Source organism: Theileria parva, chromosome 1, assembly GCF_000165365.1.
Source record: "Theileria parva strain Muguga chromosome 1, complete sequence, whole genome shotgun sequence".
In the NCBI taxonomy this organism is placed as follows: domain Eukaryota; phylum Apicomplexa; class Aconoidasida; order Piroplasmida; family Theileriidae; genus Theileria; species Theileria parva.
In genome coordinates this window covers 1,894,408-1,906,725 of record NC_007344.1, presented here as the reverse complement: position 1 = coordinate 1,906,725, position 12,318 = coordinate 1,894,408, and the positions used below count along the sequence as shown (strand labels likewise).

The window sequence follows — 12,318 nt, the reverse complement described above, 5'->3', positions numbered from 1 at the left end:
TTGGGAATATTTTAAAATCTAGAAAAATTCACACAATTAAGAATTGAAGTGTTAAAAGCGGAACCCTTCAGAAGTAAGTTCAGAAATTTGATTCCTAAACCCTAAATTTAATGCTAAACTTACCTTAGCTCTTCCCTTTCATTATCGTTAAGAAGACTTGAAAATGTGTAAAGATACTTCAGCAAAGGAACTCTAAATAACATTAATGAACACCTCTTTCTAACCTTTGTGATGGTTCTAATCTTTCCATGTTATTCAAAGTTAATGTACAAACACACTTTATTAATTCACTTGACTCAGTGGTAAATTGATTGTTAAGGATAAACTTTAATATTTGTGAAATTAGGTAATAATCTTCCTTAGTATATTCACAGGAGACTGTGAAGTTTTTGATCATCTGTTTTGCCACGTCTATGGTATTTGGTGTTGTATATTTTATGCTTAAAACTGCGTCGCAGTAAAGGGAAATCTCCTTAACATCAAAATTTTTAACTGATTCCATCAAATTTTTTACCTTTATTACTAATTTTTCCCATTTATTTATCGATATCGGAATGTCAGAGTTGGCCAAATTATTTAAAATGTGTAAATGAACTGTAATCTCTGAATTAACCACCAAATATCCACTGTAGTCATCATTTAAATCACTGGAATTACTATAATTTTCAACTGATTCTAACATTTTCGTCATAAAGTTGGTGGATAATTTCCTATAATCAATTTTCTGTAATAGTTTTCCTCTAGTTGGTCTTCTATTTACATTCGGATCCATGAAAGACGAAACCTCCAAAAACCTATTTTTAGAATATCTACAGAAAGAGGAAAGTGTAAACATGTTCCTGGAAAGGTCTGAGGTATCAAATTTACAGAAATGTTCCGCTATAAGATCAATAGTATCCTCGTTTAACTGTCCTGAAAGTGGTAAAGGTGTTGAAAATATATGTGAAATATAACATAAGTCAATCAAATCAGCGTTTGGAACATGCTCCCTCAGCTGCATTGAAAGCATATTTGAAAGTTTTTTTCCAGGCGGAATATAAGACATTCTTGCCCTTATTGGTATAGGGTCTAAAACCATTCCAGTCCTCTTTGTTACATATAATTCTTTCTTTTCAGGATCAATTTCTTCAGTTCTTTTAACTGTCAATCTCTGTTTAACTTTTTTAACATTTGAATTAGTTTTCCAAGTCCACTAATTATTAATTAATCAGTTAATAATATTAATAGGTATAGCGACTTACTATTATAATAGTTGATTTATCCTTTGGAGGTAATGAATTTATGAAACTAAATGTGTTTGAGGGATTAGTCTTGGTAATGTTGTACAGTTCATTGTGTGTATCATTTGAGTCTTCTAATAAAACAGGCTTAAAATACTCATCTTCTAAAACTTTTATAACATCTCTAAAGAGCTTTGGCTCAAAAAAATTTAAATCTAAACATAGTTTAAGCGCAGAAGCGGCTTCCTATAGGGGTTTAAAAAATGTTAAGAGTACCTGTTTAGAGAATATGCAATTTTTTAAATCATTTGCATAGGGAGAAAATGAATCTTCTTTTATTGACTGCTTAATATCCTTAAAACAGGCCCGATGTGCATCCTGAATAATCTTAGAAGGCGATAATGTAGAAAAGTTGATTCTTTTTATCAACGAAACGTGATTATAATTGTTAGAATAATTTTTAAAACCAAATTTAGTTATTCTTAGCCGATTAATCATATTTTAAGATTTTTTAAACAAACTGTGTAGTTATATAATATAACTCATACCGTATACCATTCACCACAGATTTAAATATTACATTATAAGATGTTTGGATTTTTTATTGTTTGTATTATAGAAAGATTTTATCAAGATGAAGTTAATTATTTGATTTTATAGATTAAATGTCAGAAGAATCGGAATATGTCATTAACTTACTCAAAGGATCCGTATCTAATATAGAAGCTGTAAGAAATGAAGCCTCATTGAGGATTATTGAGCTTGAATCCAATGCTTCTTTCCTCTCAACTCTTTTACATATCTCAACAACCCGTAACGATGATTTTTCAAAGCTCTCGTTTATTATTTTAAAAAATTCAGTTTGTAAACTATTATCTCGTTTGAAAACAAACGATCCTAACACTAATGTAGATTACCGTCAGCTTTTCTCAGACATTAAACTTAAGCTTCAGCAAACTATTGAATTGGTGTATGAGGCCAATAATGTCATTATGCCTAAGGAGTTCTGCCTTTTAATTAGATCTGTGTTTAGAAATGAATTCCCATTAAATTGCCCAGAATTTTACTATTTCTTCATTTTAAGACTAAAATCAATTGAAAACTCAATTGATATTAAGGCTTATAATTTGATATTTCTGCTCCACCATGTGTTTAAGGAACGCATTTCTATGCGCATTTTTAAGGATAGAAATGTAACAAATCAAATGGCCGAACAGTTTTACCCATATTTATCTAAAATTTGGTCAATTCAATTTTTTCAGAAGTGGAAGAAATTGGAATTAAACCCAGATCTACTCCACACTGAATTTGACCCGATTCAACTTAAATTTAACCTGTATCTGGACTGTATTATACTTAATTTCTATTCCTACTGCTTTAGAACTGTGTACAAAAATCAAGAATTGCTCCAATTGTTGTCAAATTTTTTACAAAAATTTACCATCCTGTCGAAAGTTTTACAGCATTCAAATGCTACTGCTGGTTCAGAGCGTTTAACAGTAGTTGTAAAAAATGTACTAAGAATGTTGAAAGGGTTTGCACTTTTATTTGAAAAGGTGCCTTACGATTTTGTGTTTTTAGATTTTTCACTTTTATTGGACCAAGTTTTTGACTTTCTAGTACACTCTGGAGCCGGATTGCAAGAGTTTGAAACTGAGTCAATCAAATTAATGACAACAATTTTCAGCTCGAGTTCAGTGAATAATGACAATTATTCTAAAATTTATTTTGATAATGTGGAGCCGATCCCAGCAGTTCAGTCAAGTGTGTCACCAATAAGCTCTCCTAAAACCCATCACAAGGTTGATATTAACAATGTGCCATACTATAAAAACTTTGAAGAACTTGTAAGTCTAAACCCAGAATTAAAGGAAAGCCAACTTGAAGTCTTAATGGAACGCCAGTTAACATTTTATTTTTACAAAATACTTGGTTCTAGAGGTGGATTCCTAAAGTTTCTTGACCTCCTAAGGACTAAATATTTAAGACTTGATGAAAACACTATTGAATGTTGGAATGATGAAGAGGTTCCTACAACAGCTCCAGCCCTGAACTTAGTTCCTGACTTAATTTCTTGTATGAATATTAAATTAGTTGACCTGTTTAATTTTACATTTAACTCGATAGTTAACTTCAGTTTAAACAATTTCCTTGATATGAATAATTTCTTGGAGTATGACACTTTTCTCCAGATTTACACTCTGTGTTTCAAGGACTTTTATAACTTTCATTGCTATAAGCATTTTGTAGCGCTTTTAGAATCTTTCAGCAACATTGTAAATTTATTAGATACTGAACGGAGTAACCGAGTTTTATCCAAAGTCAGCAAGTTGCTGGTGTTTAGAATTAGTAGGATACTTAACCTCTGGTGTAAGAAGCCACTAATAACACACGAAACTAAGGCGAAAATATTGTCATTTCTGATAAAGTGTGTTTCGTCACAGGACCCACAACTGAAAGTTCAAAGCCTGGTACCACTTAGTAACCTGTATAAAAATAGCGAGGACGAGAATATTTGGCGTGAATTGCCTAAAACCCAACCGATCAATCAGCTGATAAAGGACTTATTACTAATAGCCACGGTAAGAAATATTATCTTTAGACTATGTTTAGACTACGGTGCCTGTAATTCGGACTAGAAGTCTGGAGTTGGCTTGTAAATTATGTTTGGAGTATGACGAATGTAGAGCTAATTTTGATTCCGTTTTAGATCTCTACTGTAAACTTCAATCAGCAGAAATTTGTGAAGCTATTTTAAGTGCAATTTTAGAGTTTACAGCCGATTTAGATTGGAAGGACTGGGATGAAGACTTTGATGATCTTAACTATAACTTTACCAAATTTGTTAGCGGCATTGTTTATAACACGGTAGTTGTAGGGGAACAAGGTATTTTACATAAAGTAATATGTGTTTAGGGCTAAAAATAGTAAGTATTACAAGGTATAGTTTGATAGATGAGTTGTTTCTCGCAGTATGGCTAAGCATTCTGAGAATTTTGCCAAAACCTACTAGTGAACCAGAAAAGTGGTTTGGACAAATATTTAGCCTTTTTGGTCCGTTTCTAGATTATATTTCCAACGTTGAAAGTTTATTTGAAGATACTCTTTTCAATAAATTCTCAATACAAATATTAACAGAATATGTTTCATTTCTTAATACTATACTACATTTCAACAAGGTATTTTTACTCATTAATTTCGCGCTCATTATATATTGGGTTTAGGATTACACTGTGATGGGTGAAGAACGTATTTTTAGTAATCGTTATACCACATTTAGTCTTAACAAATTATATAATCTGTCACATCTGAATCCAATTGATGTCAATCACCCAGTTGGTTCACTGCTAATGGATTTGATGTTAGCAGTTTTGAGTACTTTCGGTCTTAGTGAACAAATGACAGAACGATACTATGGAATTTTGGATATGTTCTTCAAGTTTTTAGAGTCATGTGTAGTGGCGGATTTATCTTCTGATAAAGTTGCAGCATTGGGAATTGATCAGAAATGGACAAATTTTCAACCTTTGAAAATTAAAAAGGAGTCTTTGGCTACGATTAAAAGGCTTTTACCATTGGTTAATAAGATAGTACTAAGTACTAAGATTTTAAACCCATACTTTATGGCAAGGAATGTGCAGGATTTTGAATCTTGGATAAATGAGAGGGTTTTGACCCTGATAAACGCGTTTAGATATGCCAGAAATGACTTTGTTAGAGTCGGTTATATAGTACTCGTCTGCACAATCATGTCCACTTTTCCTCAAGTTGTCTATCCTTTCATTAAGATAAGCGAATCTGGTTCCGGACGTTTAAACAACAGTAATGCTCATAGTTTAAAAGATTGCCTATTTGTCATCAGCTGGTTCTTAAATGTGTTGAATGAAACGTACTATTGTCCCTTCGAAGATAGCACGACTCTACATCCAGAAAAGGTCGAAAACTTTCTAATCCCGCACTCATTTAGGTTTCAATTAATCAAAGACAGATCTCTGATAAATACCGACGCTGAACATCCCAAAAAAGGTTAAACTAGCTTTATTATTACACATGCTGATTATGTAGTTAGTAAATACTTAGTTAATATTGTTATTACAATAAATGCTATTGTATAAAAGAATGGTCAGATACTATAAAAATGGGTGTGAAGTATATAAAGGAAACAACTTCGAGGTTATCACCAGACTACTCCAGTCTTGTTTTTGGCGATTTAAAGGGACTCAGCAATGATATTGTTGATTATATTAAAAAATTATAAATTTAACATCCTTTTCACATATCCAGTACTATATATACTGTTGCTAATTATACTATTGATAATTATACTATTAGAAATTATACTATTAGAAACTATAGTATTAAAATGTGTGATATTGATTGTAAATTTTAGTAAAATAATGGAGAATTATTGAGTATAAAATATAGTAATATTATTTATAAAGTCAGAAATGGGTAAAAAATGAGTTTTAACTGAAAAGATAAAAAATGTATCTGTTGTACCCACATTGTAGATGGGTGGATTCCATTATTATAATCAATTTACGATTTTCGCAATTAGTTGATCAAATAAGCTGTCAAGATTTAATTTAAATTACCCATGAGGTTTTTCGTCTGATTTATCGGTGAAAGGCATGAAAGGCTTTGGAGTTTTCTCGCCCTGCAGCGCAACCTCGCGCTACGTTCTGGCGGCCTCAGGCCTGCACGAGTCCTCGTGTAATACTACGCCAAGAGAGGACACGCAGCCGCTATCGCTTAACCTACTTGACTTCAAAGTCACCGAAAAGTCGGACTCTAATTCTGATTTTTTTACAAATAGCTTCGAAAACACTAATTTTAACCAATTCGCTCCAGAAACGCCGTTCTCATTTACTAATACTAGCTTTGGTGGGAGTAATTTTGATGATTACGTGTCGTCCAGGAGCACGGCCGGAATAGCTGAGTTCTCACTTCTACACTCCATGCCAGTGGATTTAAACACTCACCTTACAACCATGAAGTGGATTAAACTAGGTTAGTCACATTCTATTCACTATACTGTTAACTATATAGTATTATACTACCAATTATATTATTAAGTATATAGTATTGTATATTGTGTTGATGGATGTTTAGGAGCGCCGTATACTGACGATAAGGGTTTAATAGTAGTTGGATCAAGTTCTGGGGATGTTTTTTTCTATGATTCAGCAGCCCTAACTGAAAGTAAAACTCTATTACAAACTTATACTACTAATGTTTGTTCCTCACCAATTAAGTGTTTGGCATACGGCGGAAAGAATAAGCTAGGAGTAGCTGGACTTTATGGACAAGTGTATTCACTAGACTTGTCAGACCCATCTAATTATGCAGCTACAGATGTGAGCTACGGTAAGTGGAAAGTGGGACAGGTAACGAGTTTGAGTTGGAACCACCGTTTGCCACACATACTGGCATCAGCAGGATCTGCGCTTAATCCTGCTGATACTAGCAACGTTGTTGTCTGGGATCTTAACGTAAACAGACCAGCAAGCGTATTTAGAGATCCCATTGGACGTGTAAATCCAGTAGCACTGGACTGGGTGCCGGATCAAGCAACGTATTTAGTAGTCGCCTACGGTGATGATAACGCACCGTCAGTACAGTTGTGGGATCTCAGAAATACTTCAGCTCCACTCTTTGAACTCAATGCACACAGTGATGTTAAATCACACACAGATGCAAGGGGACATGGTGATGTTAAGGCCCATACAAGAGGATTGACTGATTTGAAATTCTCACCACATGACCCAAGCGTGTTGCTTACAAGTTCAAAAGATGATACCACCAAGTGTTGGCATTTGACTCCAGAACGCACATTTACACTACTGTCGACGTTCCAGACAGAAGCGCTATCACATCATTCAAGAGTGGAGTGGCATCCAAATTCACCAGGGCTGTTCCTATCCCAAGCGAATGATGGGCAACTTAACGTCCATGACTTGTATTCAGGAACAGTTGAAGGATCATATTTACCAGTTTGGACCAGGAAAAGAGGTGGAATCACTTCTGGATTTGCAGGTCAAGTTACTTCATGGAATAATGTCGAGCTTAATAACTTTACTCTCACATCACAGCTTGATAGTGATAGCGTTAAAATGCTGGATAGTGTGCTGGAAGTGATGGGTATGTTAAGTGACGAGAATATGTTTACGGAGTTTTGTGAATCGAAAGCAAATTCAAGCACAAGTGAATATGAAAAACTTACCTGGTCAGTTCTAAAATGTCAGTATAAAGGACAACTGAAAGATTTGTTGTCAACGTTGGGTTACTCGAATTTTGAGCCCGCTACTAATTTATTGCCAACAGAGTCTGTCAATTCAAATGTTACAAATAGTTTAAATCTACCAACACAACTGGGTGGAAATCTGGGAAACCAATCCCTAAGTAACAGAGGATCGTATTTCACTAATAGAACGAATAGTTTAAGTGAAGTCGCATCACAAGATGATAAAGATGCGGAAGATTTCTTCAATTCTCTAACCCTCAATAATAATTTATTAGATCCCAATTCTAACTTACTGGACCCTAACGCAGGCCTATTAAATCCTAACTCCGGTTTGATGAATCCCAACAATTTATTGGATTTGAACACGGAATCTAATGTAACCAGCGTGAATATGGGATTGGGTGGTTTAGATTGGTGCTCGGATAAGAAATTGAAGAATAAGTTAGTGAATGCAGATTTTAAAGAAGCGGCAAAGAGATGCTTGGACTTGAATAAAGTGGTTGAAGGTTTACTGTTGGCGTACGTAGGAGGCCAGGAGGTGTTTTTAGAATTAGTGGAAAAGGTAGTGGAGTCTAAAAAGGACCCATTTCTTAACCTGTTGCACCTGTTAATGCAAGGTGATGTTGAAACAGTGCTTTTACACAGTAATTTGAAAGACTGGAAGGAAACACTTTGCATCCTTTATACCTACGGTGGGGACTTGACACTGTTCAGAACACTCTCACACAAGTTTGCTAAACGTCTCTTCGAACAAGGTTTCTATCAGGAGGCTACAATTGCATATATATTAGCATGTGATTATTTCCAAGTGGCTAATCTATGGAAATTACAACAGAGTTTAAGTAGCACTAAGGCTGGTTTGGACGGCGGTAGATTGGAGGAAAGAGTTGAGATGATGCTGAAATTATCAGTGTTGTCATTTTCAATGTGGAGTAATACAACTGCTGGATACCAAAATGATAGTTTTGACTCCGTTTTGATGGAACTGTCTGAAGTATTCATTGATGCTGGCATGTTGGATAAGGCCTTGGAAACCCTTAATGTCACGGGGGCCTCAAATTCTGAACAACTTCGACAAATGAAATCGAAAATTGAAAATCAACTTGCAACTAAACACTCACCTCAATATTCCGTACAACAACCCGTTCAACCTGTTCAATCCGTAGTACAACAAGCTTACGGAGCTCAGCCGCTGGTACAACCTGGGGTTCAGCAAACTCCTTACGGAACGCAACCTGTAGTACAACCTGGGTTACAACATCCAGCAACGTCAACGGTACCAAATGCAGTACATTCTGTTGGCCAACCAACACCTTATACAACTCAATCTTCTGTACACGGAGTTGGAAGTGGACTAACAACAGCACCAGTAGCAAACCTAAGTCAATCAATGACAAATACTACAACAAGGACTGTGCCTCTAACAGCTCTTCAACCTACTTCACATTACCCAGCACAAGCCACTAATTATCCAGGATCAACAGCAGTTCCAGGAGTGGCACAGAGTTATGCAACGGCAAATTCAGTGTCAGGCTCAACAGCTGTAAGTTCAGTGTCAACAGGATTTCTAAGTTCACAGTACCCAAGCAACACCTCAAGCACTAACTTATCCTCATACAACAGTCTACCACATTCTACCAACTTAAATACTACACACACTAATTTGAATCCTACTCATACTAATTTGAATCCTGCACATGCTAATTTGAATGCCGTTCCAAGTCATTTGAACACAAGTTTGAACACAAATTTGAATACTAGCTTGACTGCGAAAGTTGGTAGTGGTGTGGCAAACATGAGTCAAACAAGTAGGCCAGGTTATAACTCAAATGTTAGTAACCCAGTACATCCACTGACAAGTAGACCGCAGAGTTACAGTATGGGACCAAGTGCACAGAATTACTCAGTTGGAACAGCCGCACCAAGTTATAGTAGGGGGGGCAGTGGACAGAGCTTCAGCATGGGAAGTAGTGCACCAGGCGCAGTTGCAGGTGCAGTGAAACCAGGAATGCCAGTACCCTGGCCAAATCCAACAGCGACACAGCAGCTGTCCTCAAAAACAGTTGCGACGCAGGAGTCGAACAAGTTAATAATAGCGTCAACGCAGAATGTGCCCAAGGGAGAAATGATGCCAAAGGCTGATTTAGATTTGGTGGTCTCAACGTTAAATTCATTGACAGCGAAACTCGGAGATTCCAAGATGGATTTAGAAAGTAAACAGAGCGTAAATGATTTAGTAGGCATGTTGAAACAAGGTTCACTTAGTGCTGAGGCGAATTCGCTCCTGGCCACACTGTGTAGAGCAGTCTCACAAGACGATTATTACAACGCCAACCTCATCCTTACCAACATCATTTCCAAAATCTGGGATAACCAAAACAAACCCTGGATCCTGTGTCTTAAACGATTAATTCCCAAATAATATTCTACCACATAGTATATATTACTTTATATTTGTTACTCATTGTGCATGCAGCTGTGTAGTTCTATGAGTATTACAGTTTTGAGAATACCTTGTTCTGTACACCCTCGTTTGACTAGTAAAGCACAAACCTTGATATTAGACTCCCAATTTACCATTTTGCTAGTTTAAAAACAATTAAATGTGTGATATATACCGTTACAGTTTTACACATTTTTTATACTTAATACTATAGTAAATATACACGGTATATGTACTACACACAATATACGAGTATAATACATAAAGTAGATAATAGATGAATAAACACATTAAATAATGTGTAAAATATCATAAAATTATACTAGTGGAATAAAAATGTATAATAAAATTAATTAAATTAAGCAATGCAGCAGGGGAGAAAAGACTTGGATTTTCTCCTGCGGCTAAGGTTGAACCAGTTAATTTGGAAAACAGTATCAGAAATGAACCTGTCCTTAGCTAAAACAGACTTGCACACATTACTGCGGAAACTAATTGATTTTCCAATGGAAACTGGAGGTTTAATGATAATCTCACTAGGAGCATTAAGGGAATTATTGAGGGAGTTTACGGAATCAAAGCCCAGACTACTGGGGCTGGGACACTTGGTATACTCAAGATTAGAATGATTCGGAACAAAACTGTTATAATAATAATCATAGTAAAAGGAAGGTTCATGGAACCTGTAAAAAAGAGTCCTTGAATAAAAAGGGCTATTCTTTTCTAAATTGTCACCAGAGCGGCCGGTTGTGTCAGGATTACTTGGGTCATCTTCACCAGTAATATTACCTTTCTTATTGTTTGAATCGGTATTATCTGAGTTATCTAGTGTCCTTACAGAGTCAGAGCTGAAATGGGAAATCTGTAAATTTAAGTTATTGCTGGGAGCAATGAGTGCTGAGCCTGAGTTATCTCCGGATATTGATTCATCACTAGCAGGTTCAACAATGAGTGAAAAGTCATTAGAAGTATTTTCCTCAGTATCAACATCAGCATCAGCATCAGTTTCGCCCCTTTTCCTGCTTGATAAAACTATGTTAATATCAGCGCTATATCTGAGATCCTCAGCAACCTCAACTTTATCATTAACACTATTCTCAGGATCCTTATTTGATTTCTTAATCTTAACGTAATCCTTTTTGAGCTTAACTTTAATAGGTTCAATGCACAGTTTGTTTAACTCATCAATAGCCTCATATATCTCATCTAGTTCCTTCTTAGTATTCAGGCTCAGAGAATGATCAAAATCATTTCTGCTCAATTCAAATGACTGAGATGCGTCAAGGTCAGAAAGTGTATCCAATGAATCTAATGATTCAAGTTCACTTTTAGGGTGGATTTCTCCTTTCAATTCTTCAATTAAAACAGTCACATCACGCCTTATAGTTTTGTTGGACCCCTTTATACGACGCCGTTTCCTCTTATTCCTTCCATTCTTAATTTTACCTGACGATGCACGGGACAGGTTTCTTTTATCATCTTTGTTCTTATTATTTTCATCGGGAAAGAGTTTATCAATCTTTATTGGCCCGTCACTTTTAACTGAACTATTATCGTTCTTACTTAAAAACCCCATTTTTAAATAAAAATTCCCCTTTTTAAGTAAAATTCGTGGTAAACTAATGAAATTAAGCTAAAAATTAAAAGGAGCATTGTTCAAATAAATATATTAAATTGTGTGCTATTTATCAAAATGGATTGCTAATAAGTAAACATGTATGTAAAAATAATAGATATACAAAAACGCATTCATTTGGATACATGTATGACAAATTTCTATATATACTTGGTAGTACATGTGCATTAAATGAATGTAAAAATGCATAGCTAATGGGTAAAATATTAGTTTTAAAGAACATTCTGATCAATTTTAAAAGAAAAGATTATCAAGTTTGAGGAGGGTGAGCTCTAGTTCTAGTACATATTAGGCATGTTGAAAATGATAAATTACTCTTAACACTTTTAGATGTATTAGTATCAACGTTAATAACAGAATCAGCAGGGTTCTTAGTATGTAAATTTAAACCTTGGACGAAATATGTGTAACAACCTTTGCAGAATTTCCTCTTAACCTTAGGATTTAACCTTATCAAGTGTTTTTCGCAAATTTCAACGAGTTCTTTGATGTAAAAACGGCTTAGATTAGGGTTTGTTGTGGAGAATAACTGTGCGGATTTCAAGAGAAAGCAAATTCTTTGACCAAACTTGTTCTTTTCAGCTGGTTTGTTATATTTTTTTGATTTAAACGTGAAAATCGAGTCGAGATTATTGAAATCAAGCTCAGATGACATTAAAACTCTAGATTACAAATTTCTGCATTTAAAATAAATAATTTTTTAAACAAATTATTGATTAATTTATAAAAAATTTATTTGAAATCACATAATTTAATGGAATATATTCCCCATTCA

At 34.9% G+C, this 12,318-nt stretch overlaps 5 protein-coding genes across 5 annotated transcripts; 2 read left to right on the top strand and 3 right to left on the bottom strand.

Annotated features, from left to right (window-relative positions):
* Positions 1-28: 28 nt before the first annotated feature.
* TpMuguga_01g00920 (uncharacterized protein) lies at positions 29-1,741 on the bottom strand. Its single transcript, XM_761348.2, has 5 exons — positions 1,497-1,741; positions 1,242-1,466; positions 225-1,192; positions 124-192; positions 29-94 (listed from the first exon to the last, which is right to left on the bottom strand). Exons 1-5 carry the CDS (start codon positions 1,716-1,718, stop codon positions 52-54), a joined length of 1,527 nt encoding a protein of 508 aa, XP_766441.2. The 5' UTR covers positions 1,719-1,741; the 3' UTR covers positions 29-51.
* Positions 1,742-1,821: 80 nt separating this feature from the next.
* Positions 1,822-5,478, top strand: TpMuguga_01g00919 (uncharacterized protein; the record flags this gene model as incomplete). The annotated part of the gene is made up of 5 exons (XM_061305106.1): positions 1,822-3,802; positions 3,834-4,107; positions 4,137-4,399; positions 4,445-5,246; positions 5,348-5,478. Exons 1-5 carry the CDS (start codon positions 1,886-1,888, stop codon positions 5,476-5,478), a joined length of 3,387 nt encoding a protein of 1,128 aa, XP_061161677.1. The 5' UTR covers positions 1,822-1,885.
* A 287-nt stretch (positions 5,479-5,765) lies between these two features.
* Positions 5,766-9,903, top strand: Sec31a (WD domain G-beta repeat protein). Its single transcript, XM_761346.2, has 2 exons — positions 5,766-6,230; positions 6,333-9,903. Exons 1-2 carry the CDS (start codon positions 5,852-5,854, stop codon positions 9,884-9,886), a joined length of 3,933 nt encoding a protein of 1,310 aa, XP_766439.1. The 5' UTR covers positions 5,766-5,851; the 3' UTR covers positions 9,887-9,903.
* A 338-nt stretch (positions 9,904-10,241) lies between these two features.
* TpMuguga_01g00917 (uncharacterized protein) lies at positions 10,242-11,502 on the bottom strand. Its single transcript, XM_761345.2, has one exon. The coding sequence runs from the start codon at positions 11,481-11,483 to the stop codon at positions 10,266-10,268; it is 1,218 nt and encodes a 405-aa protein (XP_766438.1). The 5' UTR covers positions 11,484-11,502; the 3' UTR covers positions 10,242-10,265.
* Positions 11,503-11,735: 233 nt separating this feature from the next.
* Positions 11,736-12,285, bottom strand: TpMuguga_01g00916 (RNAse P Rpr2/Rpp21/SNM1 subunit domain protein). The gene has a single exon (XM_061305105.1). The coding sequence runs from the start codon at positions 12,196-12,198 to the stop codon at positions 11,794-11,796; it is 405 nt and encodes a 134-aa protein (XP_061161676.1). The 5' UTR covers positions 12,199-12,285; the 3' UTR covers positions 11,736-11,793.
* Between the last annotated feature and the right edge of the window lie 33 nt (positions 12,286-12,318).

Coding starts and splice junctions, on each gene's coding strand:
- TpMuguga_01g00916 (XM_061305105.1), bottom strand. CDS start 12,198: ATGTCATCTGAGCTTGATTTCAATAATCTCGACTCGATTTTCACGTTT.
- Sec31a (XM_761346.2), top strand. CDS start 5,852: ATGAAAGGCTTTGGAGTTTTCTCGCCCTGCAGCGCAACCTCGCGCTAC. Junction 6,231..6,332: donor CATGAAGTGGATTAAACTAG/GTTAGTCACATT, acceptor ATGGATGTTTAG/GAGCGCCGTATACTGACGAT.
- TpMuguga_01g00920 (XM_761348.2), bottom strand. CDS start 1,718: ATGATTAATCGGCTAAGAATAACTAAATTTGGTTTTAAAAATTATTCT. Junction 1,467..1,496: donor ATTGCATATTCTCTAAACAG/GTACTCTTAACA, acceptor AAACCCCTATAG/GAAGCCGCTTCTGCGCTTAA. Junction 1,193..1,241: donor ATAAATCAACTATTATAATA/GTAAGTCGCTAT, acceptor ATTAATAATTAG/TGGACTTGGAAAACTAATTC.
- TpMuguga_01g00917 (XM_761345.2), bottom strand. CDS start 11,483: ATGGGGTTTTTAAGTAAGAACGATAATAGTTCAGTTAAAAGTGACGGG.